This window comes from Salmo salar, chromosome ssa20 (assembly GCF_905237065.1).
Source record: "Salmo salar chromosome ssa20, Ssal_v3.1, whole genome shotgun sequence".
Taxonomy (NCBI): Eukaryota; Metazoa; Chordata; class Actinopteri; order Salmoniformes; family Salmonidae; genus Salmo; species Salmo salar.
Genome location: NC_059461.1, coordinates 91500420 through 91525849, shown reverse-complemented (window position 1 = coordinate 91525849; position 25430 = coordinate 91500420). Strand labels below are relative to the sequence as shown.

At 43.0% G+C, this 25430-nt stretch overlaps 1 protein-coding gene across 1 annotated transcript in view; it reads right to left on the bottom strand.

The window, feature by feature from the left end:
- Positions 1-12899: 12899 nt before the first annotated feature.
- foxo1a (forkhead box O1 a) overlaps positions 12900-25430 on the bottom strand; it is a 102946-nt gene continuing 90415 nt past the window's right edge. Inside the window, exons 2-4 of the mRNA XM_014163676.2 lie at positions 19920-20114; positions 16103-16388; positions 12900-14592 (exon numbers count right to left, since the gene is read on the bottom strand). Of these exons, the coding sequence (XP_014019151.2) occupies positions 13565-14592; positions 16103-16388; positions 19920-20114 (1509 nt within the window). The 3' untranslated portion in view covers positions 12900-13564. The remainder of the gene's footprint in view (positions 14593-16102; positions 16389-19919; positions 20115-25430) is intronic.

Here is a 25430-nt window from a genome sequence, read left to right as displayed (position 1 = left end):
CCTCCAGAAGTAGTCAGAAGGTGTTATAAGTCAATGTATAGCTATTATAAGGTGTTATAAGTCAATATATAGCTGTTATAAGGTGTTATAAGCCATTATAAACCAGGTGGTTCGAGCCCTGAATGCTGATTGGCTGAAAGCCGTGGTATGACTAAACATACATTTTTACTGTTCTAATTACATTGGTAACCCGTTAATAATAGCAATAAGGCACCTCGTGGTTTGTGGTAATTGGCCAATATACCATGGCTCTGTCCAGGCACACCGCGTTGGCCATACACCACACCCCCTCGGGCCTAATTGCTTAATTATACCACAGCGTTGTTGAATACTCGTTTCTGATTGGCTAGAAGGGAATTCTAGAAGGGATATTTAAATCAGATAAATGGGCAGTTGGAAAAGATATCAGGACACCTTGCAATCATGACGCGATATGCACTTACACATGCAGACCGTACAAAATTACAGAAAGCTAAACCAACAACCACACAAACTGAAATTTGATACATTGTAAACGCAGGTCCAAGGAAGAAAAACATAGCTAGCTTGCTACCAATTGATTTTTTTTTTGGCAGAGAATTTTTTGTTGTTGGGAGCGTCATTCTGATGAACATTAATTTCTCCGGTCCCTCCTCCAGTTGCAGTGGCACTATGCTGTCAAATCCTTCCACATTACATTTCTAGTTTGACCAGCTGTTTTCAGCAACTGATCATTTGGTTGTCATATTGGCAGGTTTCCTAGCAACAAACTATTTAGCTAGCTTCTAGCCCAGTGTTTGGATACGCAATGCGATCTCCTTCGTAATGAACTGTGTCGATGAGTGTGTTGACGAGAAGGTGAAATTTCGAGCTATGTCAGGGAAAATCAGGCCTCATCAGCTCATAGTTATGGATGTATCCAAATGAATGTCACTAGAAAACAGCTTAAACAATCGCAAACACAGCTACTTTGCTGTTATTCTGGCTGCAGAGGTCGTGAGTTGTTAGCCGTAACGAGTTGGCTAGCTAGCAAGCAAGGGATAAGAACGTTGTTATGAAGGGATAAGAACGTTGCCATGAAGGGATAAGAACGTTGTTATGAATAGATAAGAACGTTGTCATGAAGGGATAAGAACGTTGCCATGAAGGGATAAGAACGTTGTCATGAAGGGATAAGAACGTTGCTATGGAGCATATAAAACAAACAACTGGATCACGTCCATAAATATCGAACTAATCGAACAAGGACTTGGTTGCGTCTCTAGCAACCAAAATATGAGAAAGTATGAATTCGGTAATAAGATGAAAACAGCAATGAACATGTTATACACTGCTCAAAAAAATAAAGGGAACACTTAAACAACACAATGTAACTCCAAGTCAATCACACTTCTGTGAAATCAAACTGTCCACTTAGGAAGCAACACTGATTGACAATACATTCCACATGCTGTTGTGCAAATGGAATAGACAACAGGTGGAAATTATAGGCAATTAGCAAGACACCCCCAATAAAGGAGTGGTTCTGCAGGTGGGGACCACAGACCACTTCTCAGTTCCTATGCTTCCTGGCTGATGTTTTGGTCACTTTTGAATGCTGGCGGTGCTTTCACTCTAGTGGTAGCATGAGACGGAGTCTACAACCCACACAAGTGGCTCAGGTAGTGCAGCTCATCCAGGATGGCACATCAATGCGAGCTGTGGCAAGAAGGTTTGCTGTGTCTGTCAGCGTAGTGTCCAGAGCATGGAGGCGCTACCAGGAGACAGGCCAGTACATCAGGAGACGTGGAGGAGGCCGTAGGAGGGCAACAACCCAGCAGCAGGACCGCTACCTCCGCCTTTGTGCAAGGATAACTGCCAGAGCCCTGCAAAATGACCTCCAGCAGGCCACAAATGTGCATGTGTCTGCTCAAACGGTCAGAAACAGACCACTGAGGGTGGTATGAGGGCCCGACGTCCACAGGTGGGGGTTGTGCTTACAGCCCAACACCATGCAGGACGTTTGGCATTTGCCAGAGAACACCAAGATTGGCAAATTCGCCACTGGCGCCCTGTGCTCTTCACAGATGAAAGCAGGTTCACACTGAGCACGTGACAGATGTGACAGAGTCTGGAGACGCCGTGGAGAACGTTCTGCTGCCTGCAACATCCTCCAGCATGACCGGTTTGGCGGTGGGTCAGTCATGGTGTGGGGTGGCATTTCTTTGGGGGGCCGCACAGCCCTCCATGTGCTCGCCAGAGGTAGCCTGACTGCCATTAGGTACCGAGATGAGATCCTCAGACCCCTTGTGAGACCATATGCTGGTGCGGTTGGCCCTGGGTTCCTCCTAATGCAAGACAATGCTAGACCTCATGTGGCTGGAGTGTGTCAGCAATTCCTGCAAGAGGAAGGCATTGATGCTATGGACTGGCCCGCCCGTTCCCCAGACCTGAATCCAATTGAGCACATCTGGGACATCATGTCTCGCTCCATCCACCAACGCCACGTTGCACCACAGACTGTCCAGGAGTTGGCGGATACTTTAGTCCAGGTCTGGGAGGAGATCCCTCAGGACACCATCCGCCACCTCATCAGGAGCATGCCCAGGCGTTGTAGGGAGGTCATACAGGCACGTGGAGGCCACACACACTGCTGAGCCTCATTTTTACATATTTTAAGGACATTACATCAAAGTTGGATCAGCCTGTAGTGTGGTTTTCCACTTTAATTTTGAGTGTGACTCCAAATCCAGACCTCCATGGGTTGATAAATTGGATTTCCATTGATTATTTTTGTGTGATTTTGTTGTCAGCACATTCAACTATGTAAAGAAAAAAGTATTTAATAATATTATTTCATTCATTCAGATCTAGGATGTGTTATTTTAGTGTTCCCTTTATTTTTTTGAGCAGTGTATTTCTGCCTCTACATGTTTTTAAAATGTATTTATTTATTTCACCTTTATTTAACCAGGTAGGCAAGTTGAGAACAAGTTCTCATTTACAACTGCGACCTGGTCAAGATAAAGCACAGCAGTTCGACACATACAACAACACAGAGTTACACATGGAGTAAAACAAACATACAGTAAATAATACAGTAGAAAAATGAGTCTATATTCAATGTGAGCAAATGAGGTGAGATAAGGGAGGTAAAGGCAATAAATAGGCCATGGTGGCGAAGTAAATACAATATAGCAATTAAAACACTGGAATGGTAGGTTTGACAGTAGATGAGTGTGCAAAGTACAAATACTGGGGTGCAAAGGAGCAAAATAAATAAATAAATACAGTAGGGGACGAGGTAGTGGTTTGGGCTTTTTATAGAAAGGCTATGTACAGGTGCAGTGATCTGTGAGCTGCTCTGACAATTGGTGCTTAAAGCTAGTGAGGGAGATAAGTGTTTCCAGTTTTAGAGATTTTTGTAGTTCGTTCCAGTCATTGGCAGCAGAGAACTGGAAGGAGAGGCGGCCAAAGGAGGAATTGGCTTTGGGGGTGACAAGTGAGATATACCTGCAAGAACGTGTGCTACGGGTGGGTGCAGCTATGGTGACCAGCGAGCAGAGATAAGGCGGGACTTTACCTAGCAGGGTCTTGTAGATGACCTGGAGCCAGTGGGTTTGGCGACGAGTATGAAGTGAGGGCCAGCCAACGAGAGCATACAGGTCGCAGTGGTGGGTAGTATATGGGGCTTTGGTGACAAAACGGATGGCACTGTGATAGACTGCATCAGGCTTGTTGAGTAGAGTGTTGGAGGCTATTTTGTAAATGACATCGCCAAAGTCGAGGGTATGTTTGGAAGCATGAGTGAAGGATGCTTTGTTGCGAAATAGGAAGCTAATTCTAGATTTAACTTTGGATTGGAGATGTTTTATGTGAGTCTGGAAGGAGAGTTTAGTCTAACCAGACACCTAGGTATTTGTAGATGTCCACATATTCTAAGTCAGAACCATCCAGAGTAGTGATGCTGGACGGGCGGGCAGGTGCAGGCAGCGATCAGTTGAAGAGCATGCATTTAGTTTTACTTGTATTTAAGAGCAGTTGGAGGCCACGGAAGGAGAGTTGTATGGCATTGAAGCTCGTCTGGAGGGTTGTTAACACAGTGTCCAAAGAAGGGCCAGAAGTATACAGAATGGTGTCGTCTGCGTAGAGGTGGATCAGAGACTCACCAGCAGCAAGAGCAACATCATATATATATACAGAGAAGAGAGTCAGCCCATTAATTGAACCCTGTGGCACCCCCATAGAGACTGCCAGAGGCCCGGACAACAGGCCCTCAGATTTGACACACTGAACTCTGTCGGAGAAGTAGTTGGTGAACCAGTCGAGGCAATCATTTGAGAAATCAAGGCTATTGAGTCTGCCGATAAGGATGTGGTGCTTGACAGAGTCGAAAGCCTTAGCCAGGTCAATGAATACAGCTGCACAGTACTGTTTCTTATCGATGGCGGTTAAGATATCGTTTAGGACCTTGAGCGTGGCTGAGGTGCACCCATGACCAGCTCTGAAACCAGATAGCATAGCGGAGAAGGTACGGTGGGATTCGAAATGGTCGGTGATCTGTTTGTTAACTTGGCTTTCGAAGACCTTAGAAAGGCAAGGTAGGATAGATATAGGTTGGTAGCAGTTTGGGTCAAGAGTGTCCCCCCCTTTGAAGAGGGGGATGACCGCAGCTGCTTTCCAATCTTTGGGAATCTCAGACGACACGAAAGAGAGGTTGAACAGGCTAGTAATAGGGGTTGCAACAATTTCGGCAGATAATTTTAGAAAGAAAGTGTCCGGATTGTCTATCACTTTGATGTCCTTTTTTCTCCTGTCCTTATTTTATCTTTGTTTTCTTCTGTTAACTAGATATTCTTTGTTATTCTTTGTTAACTAGCTAGCTTCTTCCAGGAGAGTCCCTAGCAACTGCTTAGCAACTGGTAAACAATTCAGCTAGCTAAGATAACTGTACAATAGTTACTTTTTCAAAAGCCTATCTTCTTTGTTTGTTGCTTGTTTTGTCTCCAATTCGGTCTTGCAGTTTTCTTTTGCTTTTTTCCAATGTACTTCACTCTAAAAACTCAAAAAAAACATGTAAATTTCAATATTTGTAGGAGCTAATTTTTTCAGCAGCTGCTGCTCAATTTGCAGCTCCAGGAATGTGTGCAATAGTCGTTTGCTTTGGCAACTGTGGTATAAGTGGGATAAACGCTTCCGTTCTGTACTTTACCTTGGAAAAATCAACAACACAAAGCTGCGTCTTTCATTATTTCCAATGTTTATCCCTGACATATATAAACTGTTACACTGTAAGTCAATATATAGCTAGCCGTTATAAGGTGTTATAAGTCAAAATATAGCTCTTATAAGGTGGTATACGTCAATATAGAGCTGTTATAAGGTGGTATAAGTCAATATAGAGCTGTTATAAGGTGGTATAAGTCAATATAGAGCTGTTATAAGGTGTTATAAGTCAATATAGAGCTGTTATAAGGTGGTCTAATTCAATATATTTGATGTTATAAGGTGGTATAAGTCAATATAGAGCTGTTATAAGGTGGTATACGTCAATATAGAGCTGTTATAAGGTGTTATAAGTCAGCATAGAGCTGTTATAAGGTGTTATAAGTCAATAAGGAGACTGACCTTTAAAGAAGACACTTCTTTGACAAAGATGTACATTTATTTGTTTTAATACATTAAAGTTGCACAAGTTATATATTCTTTTTGATTGCAAATTACACAGCACACATCCAATTTATTCCTGTACATGAGTTAAGAAATGTAACAGTTCATTTTTTTAAATATGTAATATTTTTTCTTTCTTCCTCTGTTCACGAGGAGCACTTGTTAATTATAAAATGTAAAAGTAAATAGCTTTCTATTCTTTAAATTATATAAATTGGTCCAAAATCCACCATCTAAGTAGGGATTGTCCCAGAAAGTTTCTTATTTTGAGCTTTCTTAGCTTCTCACAAGAGGTTTATAGATATATCATATATTTCCACTTAATATTTTAAGCTTTCCTACAAACCGTAGCTAAATACAAGAATAACAGTGTCAGTTTACAAAAAGCTTGGCAATATCATCTATTTTCTAAATATACTTCATTTTTTTCTCATATAACTGATTAAAACATACAATCATTCTGACAACAACATAATATACCATAATATTTCACAGCTCTATGATACAATAAAACATGTCTGTCTTCGGGCCAAATAAAGTGACAAAAATAATAGAATAGCAAAACAAATCAAAATCAAGGGATAAAATGCATAGATTGGATCATTAGGTTGAATCATTAGGTTGAATCATTAGGTTGAATCATTGGGTTGGATCATTAGGTTGAATCATTAGGTTGAATCATTAGGTTGAATCATTAGGTTGAATCATTGGGTTGGATCATTAGGTTGAATCATTAAGTTGAATCATTAGGTTGAATCATTAAGTTGAATCATTAAGTTGAATCATTAGGTTGAATCATTGGGTTGGATCATTAGGTTGAATCATTGGGTTGGCTCATTAGGTTGGATCATTAGGTTGAATCATTGGGTTGGATCATTAGGTTGAATCATTAAGTTGAATCATTAAGTTGAATCATTAAGTTGAATCATTAGGTTGAATCATTGGGTTGGATCATTAGGTTGAATCATTGGGTTGGATCATTAGGTTGGATCATTAGGTTGAATCATTGGGTTGGCTCATTAGGTTGGATCATCAGTAAATGTTTTCATTAAAATTAAAATAATTTACAGTTCTTAGTAAAGATCACAACTGTGATATGTTTTTGATCGAATTCTTTGACATTGACAAATCTTTTGATATCTATGATTTCTATCTATCTCAAATCCTGAAATGAGTGAGCGGCACAAACATACATAATATAATCAACAATATATCCATATAACTCTGTACACGTCACTTGAAATAACTGATACATATATTATCTCAATTTCAAAAGGCAGAACTTGGCTGTAGTATATGGCATGTTTGGGTGGGCAACGTATAGGCAACGTATAGGCAACATATAGTCAACGTATAGGCAACATATAGTTAACGTATAGGCAACTCATAGTCAACATATAGGCAACATATAGTTAACGTATAGGCAACTCATAGTCAACGTATAGGCAACATATAGTCAACGTATAGGAAACGTAGAGTTAGCGCATAGGAAACGTATAGGAAACGTATATTCAATGTATAGTCAACTTATAGGCAATGTATATGCAACATATAGGCAACTTATATGCAATGTATATGCAATCTATAGGCACCGTATTGGCAACAACGTCTGGCACTAATGCCTTCCAGCAGCTTCTGTAACGCCCCTCTGTATGTTTACTTCTCAAATGGCACTCTATTCCCTATATAGTTCACTACTTCTAGGGCTCTGGTCAAACGTAGTGCACTACATAGGGAATAGGCTGCCGTTTGGGGAAACACAGATGTCAGTCCCATTCTCTACATCTCTCTTGCGTCTCTCTGGCATCCCTAACTCTCTGTGTGGTTCTATGGTAAATCATGACAATAAACATTAATATTTAATAGCTTGAATATCAGTTTCCAACAAATACCTACTCGACTTCACTACCACATGACCAATGCTCTTTACTCTCAACCAATAACCAATCAGCTGTCTTCAAGTGTCAAACTTCTAACCGAGCTAATAAAACAGAGTCACATGTTGCAGATATCCTTAACCGATACAATGGAGAAGAAAAAAAAAATCACATTTGTAGTCACTGATATGCTTTGAAAGATAATCCTCGGTTTTGTATTGACACGTTGAAAAGCAACACATGACATAATCTGTGTTGTCGTTTGTACAAAGCTCAGATATTGACCAGGTCTGGATGAGCAAGAGAAGGAACTGAGATGGTGATCACACTGATCAGCTCTCATTGAATCCAGGCCCAGGCCTTATGGTAGTAACTCCAGGCCCAGGCCTTGTGGTAGTAACTCCAGGCCCAGGCCTTGTGGTAGTAACTCCAGGCCCAGGCCTTATGGTAGTAACTCCAGGCCCAGGCCTTGTGGTAGTAACTCCAGGCCCAGGCCTTATGGTAGTAACTCCAGGCCCAGGCCTTGTGGTAGTAACTCCAGGCCCAGGCCTTGTGGTAGTAACTCCAGGCCCAGGCCTTATGGTAGTAACTCCAGGCCCAGGCCTTGTGGTAGTAACTCCAGGCCCAGGCCTTATGGTAGTAACTCCAGGCCCAGGCCTTATGGTAGTAACTCCAGGCCCAGGCCTTATGGTAGTAACTCCAGGCCCAGGCCTTATGGTAGTAACTCCAGGCCCACGCCTTATGGTAGTAACTCCAGGCCCAGGCCTTGTGGTAGTAACTCCAGGCCCAGGCCTTGTGGTAGTTACTCCAGGCCCAGGCCTTATGGTAGTTACTCCAGGCCCAGGCCTTGTGGTAGTTACTCCAGGCCCAGGCCTTGTGGTAGTAACTCCAGGCCCAGGCCTTATGGTAGTAACTCCAGGCCCAGGCCTTATGGTAGTTACTCCAGGCCCAGGCCTTGTGGTAGTTACTCCAGGCCCAGGCCTTGTGGTAGTAACTCCAGGCCCAGGCCTTGTGGTAGTTACTCCAGGCCCAGGCCTTGTGGTAGTTACTCCAGGCCCAGGCCTTGTGGTAGTTACTCCAGGCCCAGGCCTTGTGGTAGTAACTGAGGCTTCTGACTGAGTGAACAAACCAAAGAACACAGAAACAACAAACTCAGATGTATGTATGTGTGTGTGTGTGTGTGTGTGTGTGTGTGTGTGTGTGTGTGTGTGTGTGTGTGTGTGTGTGTGTGTGTGTGTGTGTGTGTGTGTGTGTGTGTGTGTGTGTGTGTGTGTGTGTGTTTTTGTTTGTTTGTTTGTTTGTGCATATACAGTACCAGTCAAAAGTTTGGACACACCGACTCATTCCAGGGTTTTTCTTTATTTTGACTATTTTCTACATTGTAGAATAATAGTGAAGACATCAAAACTATGAAATAACACATATGGAATCATGTAGTAACCAAAAAAGTGTTAAACAAATCAAAATATATTTTATATTTGAGATGATTCGAAGTAGCCACCCTTTGATTTGATGACAGCTTTGCACACTTTTGGCATTCTCTCAACCAGCTTCACCTGGAATGCTTTTCCAACAGTCTTGAAGGAGTTCCCACATATGGTGAGCACTTGTTGGCTGCTTTTCCTTCACTCTGCGGTCCAACTCATCCCAAACCATCTCAATTGGGTTGAGGTCGGGTGACTGTGGAGGCCAGGTCATCTGATGCAGCACTCCATCACTCTCCTTCTTGGTTAAATAGCCCTTACACAGCCTGGAGGTGTGTTGGGTCATTGTCCTGTTGAAAAACAAATTATAGTCCCACTAGGCGCAAACCAGATGGGATGGCGTATCGCTGCAGAATGCTGTGCTTATCCATATATTTTTTATTTACATATTCTTATTCCATCACTTTAGATTTGTGTGCATTAGGTAGTTGTTGGGGTATTGTTAGATTACTTGTTAGATATTACTGCACTGTCAGAACTAGAAGCACAAGCATTTCGCTACACTCCCATTAACATCTGCTAACCATGTGTATGTGACCAATATCATTTGATTTGATTTGGTAGCCATGCTGGTTAAGTGTGCTTTGGATTCTAATTAAATCACTGACAGTGTCACCAGCAAAGCACCCTCACACTTCCTCCTCCATGCTTCACGGTGGGAACCACACATGCGGAGATCATCCGTTCACCTACTCTGCCTCTCACAAAGACATGGCGGTTGGGAACAAAAAATCTCAAATTTGGACTCAGATTTCCACCGGTCTAATGTCCATTGCTCGTGTTTCTTGGCCCAAGCAAGTGTCTTCTTCTTATTGGTGTCCTTTAGTAGTGTTTTCTTTGCAGCAATTCGACCATGAAGACCTGAATCATGCAGTCTCCTCTGAACAGTTGATGTTGAGATGTGTCTGTTACTTGAACTCTGTGAAGCATTTATTTGGGCTGCAATTTCTGAGGTTGGTAACTCTAATGAATTTATCCTCTGCAGCAGAGGTAACTCTGGGTCTTCCTTTCCTGTGACAGTCCTCATGAGAGCCAGTTTCATCATAGCGCTTGATGGTTTTTGCGACTGCACTTGAAAAAAAATTCCGGATTGGCTGACCTTCATGTCTTAAAGTAATGATGGACTGTCGTTTCTCTTTGCTTATTTGAGCTGTTCTTGATATAATATGGACTTGGTCTTTTACCAAAGAGGGTTATCTTCTGTATACCAACCCTACCTTGTCACAACACAACTGATTGGCTCAAATGCCTTAAGAAGGAAAGAAATTCCACAAATTAACTTTTAACGTGTCACACCTGTTAATTGAAATGCATTCCAGGTGATTACCTCATGAAGCTGGTTGAGAGAATGCCAAGAGTGTGCAAAGCTGTGATCAAGGCAAAGGGTGGCTACTTTGAAGAATCTAAAATATATTTTTATTTGTTTAACACTTTTTTGGTTACTACATGATTCCATATGTTGTTATTTCAAAGTTTTGTTGTCTTCACTATTATTCTACAATGTAGAAAATAGTCAAAATAAAGAAAAAGTAGGTGTGTTCAAACTTTTGACTGGTACTGTGTATATACTGTATTTATATATATTTCATTTATTTACATTAAGAAATATAATGAAAACAAACGACAGAACATTGTCTGTGGACAGTTTGAATGAGAAGCACCCTCATGAGAGAGAAGAGGTGACCGATTTCCATCCCACTTTGTGTTTGAAGTGGAACTATGACAACATCCTAAATGGAACCCTTTTCCTTATATAGTGCACTACTTTACAGGGGGAGGCGGTCAAAAGTAGTGCACTATATAGGGAATAGTGTGCAAATTCAGACACATCCTATATCACGTCCAGTTTTCTTTTTCCGATTCACAACACGTTATTTCTCCTGATTTACAATTCAACTCTGTACTGTACAGGACGTCACATGATACACGACTATACAATGACATAGTCCACATCTAATGACATGATACATGACTACACGATGACATAGTCCACATCTAATGACATGATACATGACTACACGATGACATAGTCCACATCTAATGACATGATACACGACTACACGATGACATAGTCCACATCTAATGACATGATACACGACTACACGATGACATAGTCCACATAATGACATGATACACGACTACACGATGACATAGTCCACATCTAATGACAGAACATACTGTACAATGAACCAGGCAACAAGAACACTAGTCCTGATACGGCTGTATAAACTCCAGTATAACCTGGTATTATTATGGTATCTCAAGGCATTAGACGTATACTCTATGCCATAACAATGCAGGCTACAGCCATATCAGGGCTACAAGAAAAGGTGTTTGGATGTAACAAAGTCCAGGAATCCCTAGCTAGAGAGTCCTAAGCACCCAACAGCACACACTGCCTGAGGTCAAAGATGGTTGAAATGACATCATTCCAACCAGAAATCAGGTTTGTAATGTCATTGCAACCAGGTTTGTGCAAGCTGGATGTACAGTTCATAACTTTCAACCAACCCCCTTTCTCTCACCATCAAATATCACATTACATCTATCTTCCCTCTTATCTTCCCTCTATCTTCCCTTTATCGTATCTCTATCTTCCCTCTACCTTATCTCTATCTTCCCTGTCTTATCTCTATCTTCCCTCTACCTTATCTCTATCTTCCCTGTCTTCCCTCTATCTTCCCTCTACCTTATCTCTATCTTCCCTCTACCTTCTCATGCAGTCCAAATCATTTAGCTGTGCATTCTTAGACACAAAGGCACACTGATGTCAGGTTAAGGCCTGCGTCCCAAATGGAACCCCATTCCCTTATATAGAGCCTCATGGGCCCTGGTCTAAAGTAGTACACTATATAGAGCCTCATGGGCCCTGGTCTAAAGTAGTACACTATATAGAGCCTCATGGGCCCTGGTCTAAAGTAGTACACTATATAGAGCTGTATGGGCCCTGGTCTAAAGTAGTACACTATATAGAGCCTCATGGGCCCTGGTCTAAAGTAGTACACTATATAGAGCCTCATGGGCCCTGGTCTAAAGTAGTACACTATATAGAGCCTCATGGGCCCTGGTCTGAAGTAGTACACTATATAGGGTCTAAAGTAGTACACTAAATAGGGAATAGGGTGCCAGTAGTACACTAAATATGGAATAGGGTTCCATTTGGTGTCGCAGGTCATTGATGTTCAGCCTGATGGGACAGTCAGCTGGTCTATTCAGCTAGTCATAATTATAGTGTGTGTGTGTGTGTGTGTGTGTGTGTGTACGGCATGTTCAGTGAACGCTGGTATGTCATCCAAGGCTTCAGTCAGAACAAGGTTCTGCATGATGATGTCATTACGTGGGTACTGATAGCAAAGTACTTTGCTGTAACTGAGATATAGTTGGCACCTGAACAGAACAGAGAAAGCACACGGTCACAGCTGTACTACCCTGCAACAACAGAGAGAAAGGCCGTTTCAGTTTGGCTCCAACGACGGTCTGGCACTTTCTTTGTATTTACACAGATAAGTTACATCAGAGGGAGAAAGAGACAGTAACAGTCCTGTCTGTCTGACTGTCTGTCTGTCTGACTGTGTGACTGTCTGACTGTCTGTCTGTCTGACTGTTGGGACCAGAAGTTACATCAGAGGGAGAAAGAGACAGTAACAGTCCTGTCTGTCTGACTGTCTGTCTGTCTGTCTGTCTGTCTGTCTGTCTGTCTGACTGTCTGTCTGTCTGTCTGACTGACTGTCTGACTGACTGTCTGTCTGACTGTCTGACTGACTGTCTGTCTGACTGTTGGGACCAGAAGTTACATCAGAGGGAGAAAGAGACAGTAACAGTCCTGTCTGTCTGTCTGACTGTCTGTCTGTCTGTCTGTCTGACTGTCTGACTGTGTGACTGTCTGTCTGTCTGACTGTCTGTCTGTCTGTCTGACTGTCTGACTGTGTGACTGTCTGTCTGTCTGACTGACTGTCTGTCTGACTGTCTGTCTGACTGCTGAGACCAGAAGTTACATCAGAGGGAGAAAGAGTTTTCATCTAAAGCAGATCAGAAGTTGGCTTCTTTACATGAACTAAAAGGTTCTGATTGGTAGAGGATGGTTGGTGAGTCACAGTCCTGTCTGACTGACTGACTGTCTGTCTGACTGTCTGACTGCTTCGACCAGAGAGAAGTCTTTTTGACCATAATATCTGTGATGACGATGATGAGGACGACAGCGATGATAACGATGACAATGATGATGGTGATGCATATCCCTGACTAGGGCACCGTTTAGAAGGACGGAAGGGATAGGGTGAAGGGGGCGTTTTTTTTTTATACTCTGCCAGTTAGTTTCCATGGTGATTCTGAGATGCTTTAAGTGTTTATGACCCTGTAATAAAAAGCAACATGTAGAAGAGGACAGATGGAAGGAAACATGGTCAGAGAGGATCCTCTGTGTGTGAGAGAGTCCGTCCTCTATTCAAACACACCACTGTGGGTGTGTGTGTTAGAGAGAGAGTGTGTGTGTGTGTGTGTGTGTCCGTCAGTCCACGTGTGCCTTGTGTCCTTCCATCGTGTACGTGCGTAAGAGAGTGCACGTCCATCCGTCCTCTACCCCGACACCCAGCCATGCGTGGTCGTCTTGACCCCATGGGTCGTGAACCCCTGTGAGGTCACCATGGGTTCAAAGTTGAAGTCCAGCGAGTCTCCGTCCATCAGGGTGTCGTGAAGGATGGATTCCATATCACACTCGAACCTCTCGATGGACATGTCGTCCAGATCGCTGGGCAGTTTCTCCAGGTGGTGGTGGTGATGGGGGGCGGGGGGAAGACCCAGGCCGGGACGCCCATATCCGTTAGTGTTGATGGGGCAGAACCCACCGGGCATCCCCCCTGGTCCTACATGGGTAGAGAGACCGTAGGGCACCTGCATGGGGTTCTTAACCCCCAGGCGGGTTCCGTTACCCCCTCCCCCGCTGTGGCTCAAACTGCTCAGAGACATCAGGTTGCAGCCGTTCATGGACGAGACAGAAGTGGGTGGGCTTTGGTTGTGGAGGTGAGGGTGGGTTTGGGGATGAGGGAGGCTGTGGGGGTGAGGGTGAGAGTGTGGGTGGGGGTGAAGACTCCCCCCTCTTCCTCCTCCTCCTCCGTGCTGAGAGGTGTTGTATGAAGGTAGTACGCTGCTTCGTCCTGCACTAGACTGAGAGACCACCGTGTCGACCGAGGGCATCATGTCCCCGTGGGGGTCAGAGTCTGAGGTCAGGAGCTCCTTGAGGAGGCCAGCAGGACAGTTATATTGACCCAGAGATGAGGGGCTGAAGCTGGACTTGATGTCCCCCAGGGTTTGCATGGGGTTGGGGGACATGGGGGAGAGAGCATTCATCCTTGCCTGGCTGTACCGACACTTGCGGTAGTCCTGCTGCTGCTGGGGTTGTTGCTGGGGGACCATGGAGGGAGAGGAGTAGGAGGGGTAGCCCACCCCTACCCCGGGGCTGGCCTGCATTAAGGGGGAAGGGGAGTTCTGGGATGACCCTTGACCCACACCCCCTCCTCCTCCCACCTGGGTGTTCTTGGGAGAGAGGAGGTTCAGGTTATCCAGAAGGTTCTCCATAACGTTCTCTGAGCTGTGGTGATGGTGGCCTAGGGAACCGGAAGATAAGAATGTGGTCAATAACCTTTAAAGACATTGAAAAAAGAGATAAAGATCATCAGCACAGCACTAGCCTAGCACTATATTAGCTATAGCACAGCACTAGCCTAGCACTAGCACAGCAAAGCACTAGCACTAACACTAGCACTAACACTAGCACTACACTAGCACTACACTAGCTATAGCACAGCACTAGCCTAGCACTAGCACAGCACTAGCACTAACACTAACACTAGCCTAGCACTAACACCAACACTAGCACCAACACTAGCACTAACACTAGCACTAACACTAGCACTACACTAGCACTAACACTAGCACTACACTAGCACTAACACTAACACTAGCCTAGCACTAGCACTAGCACTAACACTACACTAGCTATAGCACAGCACTAGCACTAACACTAACACTACACTAACACTAGCACCTACACTAACACTACACTAGCTATAGCACAGCACTAGCACTAACACTACACTACACTAACACTAGCACCTACACTAACACTACACTAGCTATAGCACAGCACTAGCACTAACACTACACTAACACTAGCACCTACACTAACACTACACTAGCACTTCACTACACTAACACTACAGTAACACTACACTACACTAACACTAACACTACACTAGCACTAACACTACACTCACTATAGCACAGCACTAGCACTGACACTACACTAACACTAGCACCTACACTAACACTAGCACTACACTAACACTATACTAACACTACACTAACACTACACTACACTATCACTACACTATCACTACACTACACTAGCACTACACTCACACTAACACTACACTAGCACTACACTAGCACTACACTCACACTAACACTAACACTAAACTAACACTAACACTACACTAAACACTAACACTAACACTAACACTAACACTACACTAACACTACACTAACACTAGCACTAACACTAGCACTAACACTACACTAACACTAGCACTAACACTAACACTACACTACACTAACACTACACTAACATTACACTAACACTAACACTAGCACTAAACTACACTGCACTAGCACTAACACTACACTCACACTAGCACTAGCTATAGCACAGCACTAGCACTAACACTACACTAACACTAACACTACACTATACTAACACTGCACTAACACTACACTAACACTAGCACTCACACTAGCACTAACACTACACTAACATTACACTAACACTACACTACACTAGCACTAACACTAACACTAACACTAACACTCAACACTAACACTAACACTAACACTACACTAACACTAACACTACACTAACACTACACTAACACTACACAACACTAACACTACACTAACACTACACAAACACTACACTAACACTACACTAACACTAACACTAACACTACACTAACACTAACACTAACACTAACACTACACTAACACTAACACTACACTAACACTAGCAAGCACATTTTCTTGAGGAAATGTCCCTATGTAGTTTCTATCTGGTTTACTGACCTAGAGAACTCGCCATTTCTGACAGGCTGGGCAATGTGTTCGCCATCTTGGCCCCAGAGGATCCTGGGTAGCCCATGTGCACGTCCCCGTCTCCGAGGTCGTCCTCGGGCATGAAGGGCGAGAGGCGTCCGCTGAGCGTGCTGGCGTTGGAGGAGGTGCGCGGCCGGAAACCGCTCCAAGCATCAAAGTCATCGTTGCTGTGGGAGTTGGGGCTGCCGGGCCACTTGGAGTAGGTGCCTCCCCCTAGGATGTCTGCTCCCCCATCAGGACCACCCTGGAGAGACAACTGGAGGAGAGAGCGAGGAGAAAGCGAGGAGTGAGGACAGGAGAGAATTGAGGTGAGGGGAGAGATAGGAGAGGAGAGAGAGGGGAAAGAGGAGAGGAGAGAGATGAGAGAGAGGATAACAGATATGAAGGATATATCCACAAACTCAGTTTTTCACAATTCCTGACATTTAATCCTAGTAAAAATGCCATATTTTAGGTCAGTTTGGGTCGCCACTTTATTTTAAGAATGTGAAATGTCAGAATAATAGTAGAGAGAATGATTTATTTCAGCTTCTATTTCTTTCATCACATTCCCAGTGGGTCATAAGTTTACATACACTCAATTAGTATTTGGTAGCATTGCCTTTAAATTGTTTAACTTGGGTCAAACGTTTCGGGTAGCCTTCCACAAGCTTCCCACAATAAGTTGGGTGAATTTTGGCCCATTCCTCCTGACAGAGCTGGTGTAACTGAGTCAGGTTTGTAGGCCTCTGCTTTTTCAGTTCTGCCCACAAATTTTCTATAGGATTGAGGTCAGGGCTTTGTGATGGCCACTCCAATACCTTGACTTTGTCGTCCTTAGGCCATTTTGCCATAACTTTGGAAGTATGCTTGGGGTCAATGTCCATTCGGAAGACCCATTTGCGACCAAGCTTAACTTCTTGATTGATGTCTTGAGATGTTGCTTCAATATATCCACATAATTTTCCTACCTCATGATGCCATCTATTTTGTGAAGTGCAACAGTCCCTCCTGCAGCAAAGCACCCACACAACATGATTCTGCCACCCCCGTTCTTCACGGTTGGGATGGGGTTCTTCGGCTTGCAAGCCTCCCCCTTTTTCCTTCAAACATAATGATGGTCATTATGGCCAAACAGTTCTATTTTTGTTTCATCAGACCAGAGGACATTTCTCCAAAAAGTACGATCTTTGTCCCCATGTGCAGTTGGAAACTGTAGTCTGGCTTTTTATGGCGGTTTTGGAGCAGTGGCTTCTTCCTTGCTGAGCGGCCTTTCAGGTTATGTCGATATAGGACTCGTTTTACTGTGGATATAGATACTTTTGTACCTGTTTCCTCCAGCATCTTCACAAGGTCCTTTGCTGTTGTTCTGGGATTGATTTGCACTTTTCACACTAAAGTACGTTCATCTCTAGGAGACAGAATGCGTCTCCTTCCTGAGCGGTATGACGGCTGCGTGGTCCCATGGTGTTTATACTTGTGTACTATTGTTTGTACAGATGAACGTGGTACCTTCAGGCGTTTGGAAATTGCTCCCAAGGATGAACCAGACTTGTGGAGGTCTACAATTATTTTTCTGAGGTCTTGGCTGATTTCTTTTGATTTCCCCATGATGTCAAGCAAAGAGGCACTGAGTTTGAAGGTAGGCCTTGAAATACATCCACAGGTAAACCTCCAATTGACTCAAATTATATCAATTAGCCTATCAGAAGCTTCTAAAGCTATGACATCATTTTCTGGGATTTTCCAAGCTGTTTAAAGGCACAGTCAACTTAGTGTATGTAAACTTCTGACCCACTGGAATTGTGATACAGTGAATTATAAGTGAAATAACCTGTCTGTAAACAATTGATTAAAAATTACTTGTGTCATGCACAAAGTAGATGTCCTAACCGACTTGCCAAAACTATAGTTTGTTAACAAGAAATTTGTGGAGTGGTTGAAAAATGAGTTTTAATGACTCCAACCTAAATGTATATAAACTTCCGACTTCAACTGTAGGTATCAAATCATTAAGGCCCTCTCAAGAGACCTGGCCTGGTCAGGAAAAACTCATGGTCTGCCTATAGATACTGTATAGATACTGTATATATATGGTATAGATATAGATACTGTATAGATACAGATACTGTATGTATATATGGTATAGATATAGATACTGTGTAGATATAGATACTGTATAGATACTGTATAGATAAAGATACTGTATATATATGGTATAGATATAGATACTGTATAGATATAGATACTGTATAGATACTGTATAGATACTGTATAGATATAGATACTGTATAGATACTGTATAGATAGACACTGTATAGATATAGATACTGTATAGATGTAGATACTGTATAGATACTGTATAGATATAGATACTGTATAGATATAGATACTGTATAGATACTGTATAGATACTGTATAGATATAGATACTGTATAGATACTGTATAGATATAGATACTGTATAGATACTGTATAGATATAGATACTGTATAGATACTGTATAGATATAGATACTGTATAGATACTGTATAGATAAAGATACTGTATAGATACTGTATAGATACTGTATAGATAAAGATACTGTATAGATACTGTATAGATAAAGATACTGTATATATATGGTATAGATATAGATACTGTATAGATACTGTATAGATAATGTATAGATATAGATACTGTATAGATACTGTATAGATATAGATACTGTATAGATATAGATACTGTATAGATACTGTATAGATACTGCATAGATACTGTATAGATATAGATACTGTATAGATACTGTATAGATATAGATACTGTATAGATACTGTATAGATATAGATACTGTATAGATACTGTATAGATATAGATACTGTATAGATACTGTATAGATATAGATACTGTATAGATACTGTATAGATATAGATACTGTATAGATACTGTATAGATACTGTATAGATAAAGATACTGTATAGATACTGTATAGATAAAGATACTGTATATATATGGTATAGATATAGATACTGTATAGATACTGTATAGATAATGTATAGATATAGATACTGTATAGATACTGTATAGATATAGATACTGTATAGATATAGATACTGTATAGATACTGTATAGATACTGCATAGATACTGTATAGATATAGATACTGTATAGATACTGTATAGATATAGATACTGTATAGATACTGTATAGATATAGATACTGTATAGATACTGTATAGATATAGATACTGTATAGATACTGTATAGATATAGATACTGTATAGATATAGATACTGTATAGATACTGTATAGATAAAGATACTGTATATATATGGTATAGATATAGATACTGTATAGATATAGATACTGTATAGATACTGTATAGATACTGTATAGATATAGATACTGTATAGATACTGTATAGATATAGCTACTGTATAGATACTGTATAGATACTGTATAGATACTGTATAGATATACATACTGTATAGATATAGATACTGTATAGATACAGTATAGATATAGATACTGTATAGATAGATACAGTATAGATATAGATACTTTATAGATACTGTATAGATACTGTATAGATACTGTATAGATATAAATACTGCATAGATACTGTATAGATATAGATACTGTATAGATATAGATACTGTATAGATACTGTATAGATATAGATACTGTATAGATACTGTATAGATATAGATACTGTATAGATATAGATACTGTATAGATACTGTATAGATATAGATACTGTATAGATATAGATACTTTATAGATACTGTAGGTAATATAATAAAGACATTGAACAACAGTTTATTTCTGTACCTTCTTCTTAGCAGCCCGTCCTCTGCTCTTGGCGAACTTGCTGTTGTTGTTGTCCATGGAGGCTGCTCTACGTCGAGGGGACTTCCCAGTCTTCCCTCCCTCAGGGTTTAGCATCCACCAGGAACTCTTCCCTGTCCCCTCGTTCTGCACGCGGACGAACCGACTGTGGAGGGACAGGTTGTGCCGGATAGAGTTCTGGAGAGATATGGGACAGAGAGATGAAGAGAGAGATGGAGAGAGAAGGGTGAGAATGGTTGTGACGAGTCCAGAGCTTTCCACAAAAAGAAGAAGAAAAAAAATAACCACTTCCAAAAAAGGGACAGTTTCACGGTGAGCTCAGTGTTTAGTTCATGGTATTATTCTATTAAAAAAGCTGCAGCGTTTCGACCACGTCGTCGTTGTCATAGCTTGTATTGTGATGCGGTTTGCTCTTTAAAGACCACTTGTAGGCAGCAGACAGGGGGATTGACGTAACATCCCCTTACCACTGAAATGCCATGTTGAGATGTATGACGCGGTTTTCACTGAGGCTACTTCCCAAAGTGGCACTCTATTCCCTACACAGTGCACTACTTTTGACCAGATGGGCCACAGGGTAGTAGTGCACTACAGTATATAAATAGGGAATAGAGTGCCACTAGGGACTCTTTTGTGTGCCCTTTCCTGTAACATCTCAGCATACAGGCTTAAATTCCCTCCAGCTGCCTGGCTTTATAAACCCTGCTGGAGCTGGCGAAAGACAAGGAGAGGAGAAGGTCACTACTACACCAGCTAATACCAGGTAGAGGAGAAGGTCACTACTACACCGGCTAATACCAGGTAGAGGAGAAGGTCACTACTACACCAGCTAATACCAGGTAGAGGAGAAGGTCACTACTACACCGGCTAATACCAGGTAGAGGAGAAGGTCACTACTACACCAGCTAATACCAGGTAGAGGAGAAGGTCACTACTACACCAGCTAATACCAGGTAGAGGAGAAGGTCACTACTACACCGGCTAATACCAGGTAGAGGAGAAGGTCACTACTACACCGGCTAATACCAGGTAGAGGAGAAGGTCACTACTACACCGGCTAATACCAGGTAGAGGAGAAGGTCACTACTACACCGGCTAATACCAGGTAGAGGAGAAGGTCACTACTACACCGGCTAATACCAGGTAGAGGAGAAGGTCACTACTACACCGGCTAATACCAGGTAGAGGAGAAGGTCACTACTACACCGGCTAATACCAGGTAGAGGAGAAGGTCACTACTACACCGGCTAATACCAGGTAGAGGAGAAGGTCACTACTACACCGGCTAATACCAGGTAGAGGAGAAGGTCACTACTACACCAGCTAATACCAGGTAGAGGAGAAGGTCACTACTACACCGGCTAATACCAGGTAGAGGAGAAGGTCACTACTACACCGGCTAATACCAGGTAGAGGAGAAGGTCACTACTACACCGGCTAATACCAGGTAGAGGAGAAGGTCACTACTACACCGGCTAATACCAGGTAGAGGAGAAGGTCACTACTACACCAGCTAATACCAGGTAGAGGAGAAGGTCACTACTACACCGGCTAATACCAGGTAGAGGAGAAGGTCACTACTACACCAGCTAATACCAGGTAGAGGAGAAGGTCAGTACTACACCAGCTAATACCAGGTAGAGGATTAGGTCACTACTACACCGGCTAATACCAGGTAGAGGAGAAGGTCACTACTACACCGGCTAATACCAGGTAGAGGAGAAGGTCACTACTACACCAGCTAATACCAGGTAGAGGAGAAGGTCACTACTACACCAGCTAATACCAGGTAGAGGAGAAGGTCACTACTACACCAGCTAATACCAGGTAGAGGAGAAGGTCACTACTACACCGGCTAATACCAGGTAGAGGAGAAGGTCACTACTACACCGGCTAATACCAGGTAGAGGAGAAGGTCACTACTACACCGGCTAATACCAGGTAGAGGAGAAGGTCACTACTACACCGGCTAATACCAGGTAGAGGAGAAGGTCACTACTACACCGGCTAATACCAGGTAGAGGAGAAGGTCACTACTACACCGGCTAATACCAGGTAGAGGAGAAGGTCACTACTACACCGGCTAATACCAGGTAGAGGAGAAGGTCACTACTACACCGGCTAATACCAGGTAGAGGAGAAGGTCACTACTACACCGGCTAATACCAGGTAGAGGAGAAGGTCACTACTACACCGGCTAATACCAGGTAGAGGAGAAGGTCACTACTACACCGGCTAATACCAGGTAGAGGAGAAGGTCACTACTACACCGGCTAATACCAGGTCGAGGAGAAGGTCACTACTACACCGGCTAATACCAGGTAGAGGAGAAGGTCACTACTACACCAGCTAATACCAGGTAGAGGAGAAGGTCACTACTACACCAGCTAATACCAGGTAGAGGAGAAGGTCACTACTACACCGGCTAATACCAGGTAGAGGAGAAGGTCACTACTACACCGGCTAATACCAGGTAGAGGAGAAGGTCACTACTACACCAGCTAATACCAGGTAGAGGAGAAGGTCACTACTACACCGGCTAATACCAGGTCGAGGAGAAGGTCACTACTACACCAGCTAATACCAGGTAGAGGAGAAGGTCACTACTACACCGGCTAATACCAGGTCGAGGAGAAGGTCACTACTACACCGGCTAATACCAGGTAGAGGAGAAGGTCACTACTACACCGGCTAATACCAGGTAGAGGAGAAGGTCACTACTACACCGGCTAATACCAGGTAGAGGAGAAGGTCACTACTACACCGGCTAATACCAGGTCGAGGAGAAGGTCACTACTACACCGGCTAATACCAGGTAGAGGAGAAGGTCACTACTACACCGGCTAATACCAGGTCGAGGAGAAGGTCACTACTACACCGGCTAATACCAGGTAGAGGAGAAGGTCACTACTACACCAGCTAATACCAGGTCGAGGAGAAGGTCACTACTACACCAGCTAATACCAGGTAGAGGAGAAGGTCACTACTACACCAGCTAATACCAGGTAGAGGAGAAGGTCACTACTACACCAGCTAATACCAGGTAGAGGAGAAGGTCACTACTACACCGGCTAATACCAGGTAGAGGAGAAGGTCACTACTACACCGGCTAATACCAGGTAGAGGAGAAGGTCACTACTACACCGGCTAATACCAGGTAGAGGAGAAGGTCACTACTACACCGGCTAATACCAGGTAGAGGAGAAGGTCACTACTACACCAGCTAATACCAGGTAGAGGAGAAGGTCACTACTACTGAGAGTAGAGGAGAAATACAGCTCTGTACTGAGCCATCTCTACAGACCATAATATTACAGCAGTACAGCTCTGTACTGAGCCATCTCTACAGACCATAATATTACAGCAGTACAGCTCTGTACTGAGCCATCTCTACAGACCATAATATTACAGCAGTACAGCTCTGTACTGAGCCATCTCTACAGACCATAATATTACAACATTATAGTACAGCTCTGTACTGAGCCATCTCTACAGACCATAATATTACAGTAGTACAGCTCTGTACTGAGCCATCTCTACAGACCATAATATTACAACATTATAGTACAGCTCTGTACTGAGCCATCTCTACAGACCATAATATTACAGTAGTACAGCTCTGTACTGAGCCATCTCTACAGACCATAATATTACAACATTATAGTACAGCTCTGTACTGAGCCATCTCTACAGACCATAATATTACAACATTATAGTACAGCTCTGTACGAAGCTATGTCTATACACCTCTCCTCTCTCATCAACAAAGCAGCATGATGTCTTTGATTTATGTCCTTCATAATTATAGTTGCTCTGGTTGGCGCGACTCGGGCTATAGTATGCAAGTCAGAATGGCGCCGGAGGGGAAGGCTGCCGTTTTATGGGCTCTATAACTAACTGTGCTATTTTGTTTGTTTTTTTTCGCATTGTTTGTAACTTATTTTGTACATAATGACCGAAAAGAGTGTCTGGACATCAGAACAGCGACTACTTACCTTGAATTGGACGAATAATTTTTCTTTAATGAGTCGGCCGAGAGGGATTTACTCCAGACAACCAAACAGGCCCCCATCCCCGTCATTCGCAGGAGAAAGAGACGGAGGTTTCGCGGAAGGAGATCGTCGGTATCTTGTGAGGATCCGGCGACGAGTGGCTAATCTGCCTTTGCCATCTGTACTATTGGCCGACGTACAATCGCTGGATAATAAAGTGGACGAACTGAAAGCACGTATATCCTACCAACGGGACATTAAAAACTGTAATATCTTATGTTTCAGAGAGTCGTGGCTGGTTATACACTGTATCGGCAGGATAGAACAGCGGCCTCTGGTCAGAGAAGGCGTGACGGTCTATGTATATTTGTAAACAACAGCTGGTGCACGCAAATCTAAGGAAGTCTCAAGGTTTTGCTCGCCTGAGGTAGATTATCTCATGATAACCTGTAGTAGACCACACTATCTACCTAGAGAGTTTTCATCTGTATTCTTCGAAACTTAAATCCGTTTTTCCTCATTTCTACCAGCATGTTAAATGTGCAACCAGAGGGAAAAAAAACTCTAGACCACCTTAATCCACACACAGAGACGCGTACAAAGCTCTACCTTGCACTCCATTTGAGAAATCTGACCATCATTCTATCCTCCTGATTCCTGCTTACAAGCAAAAACTAAACCAGTGACCTTGTCAATAAGAAAGTGGTCAGATGAAGCAGATGCTAAGCTACAGGACTGTTTTACTAGCACAGACTGGAATATGTTCCGGGATTCATCCTATGACATTGAGGAGTACACCACCTCAGTCACCGGCTTCATCAATAAGTGCATCGATGACGTCATCCCCACAGTGACTGTACGTACATACCCCAACCAGAAGCCATGGATTACAGGCAACATTCGCACTGAGCTAAAGGGTAGAGCTGCCGCTCTCAAGGAGTGGGACTCTAACCCGGAAGCTTATAAGAAATCCCACTATGCCCTCCAACGAACCATCAAACAGGCAAAGCATCAATACAGGACTAAGTTCGAATCGTACTACACCGGCTCCGACGCTCGTCGGATGTGGCAGGGCTTGCAAACTATTACAGACTACAAAGGGAAGCACAGCCGAGAGCTGCCCAGTGACACGAGCCTACCAGATGAGCTAAATTACTTCTATGCTCGGTTCGAGGCAAGCAACACTGAAAGAGGCATGAGAGCATCAGCTGTTCCGGACGACTGTGTGATCAAGTTCTCCGCAGATGATGAGAGTAAGGCCTTTAAAAGGGTTAATATTCACAAGGCCGCAGGGCCAGACGAATTACCAGGACGTGTACTCCCAGCATGCGCTGACCAACTGGCAAGTGTCTTCACTGACATTTTCAACATGTCCCTGATTGAGTCTGTAATACCAACATGTTTCATGCAGACAACCGTAGTCCCTGTGCCCAAAAATACTAAAGTAAACTGCCTAAATGACTACCGACCCGTAGCACTCACGTCTGTAGCCATGAAGTGC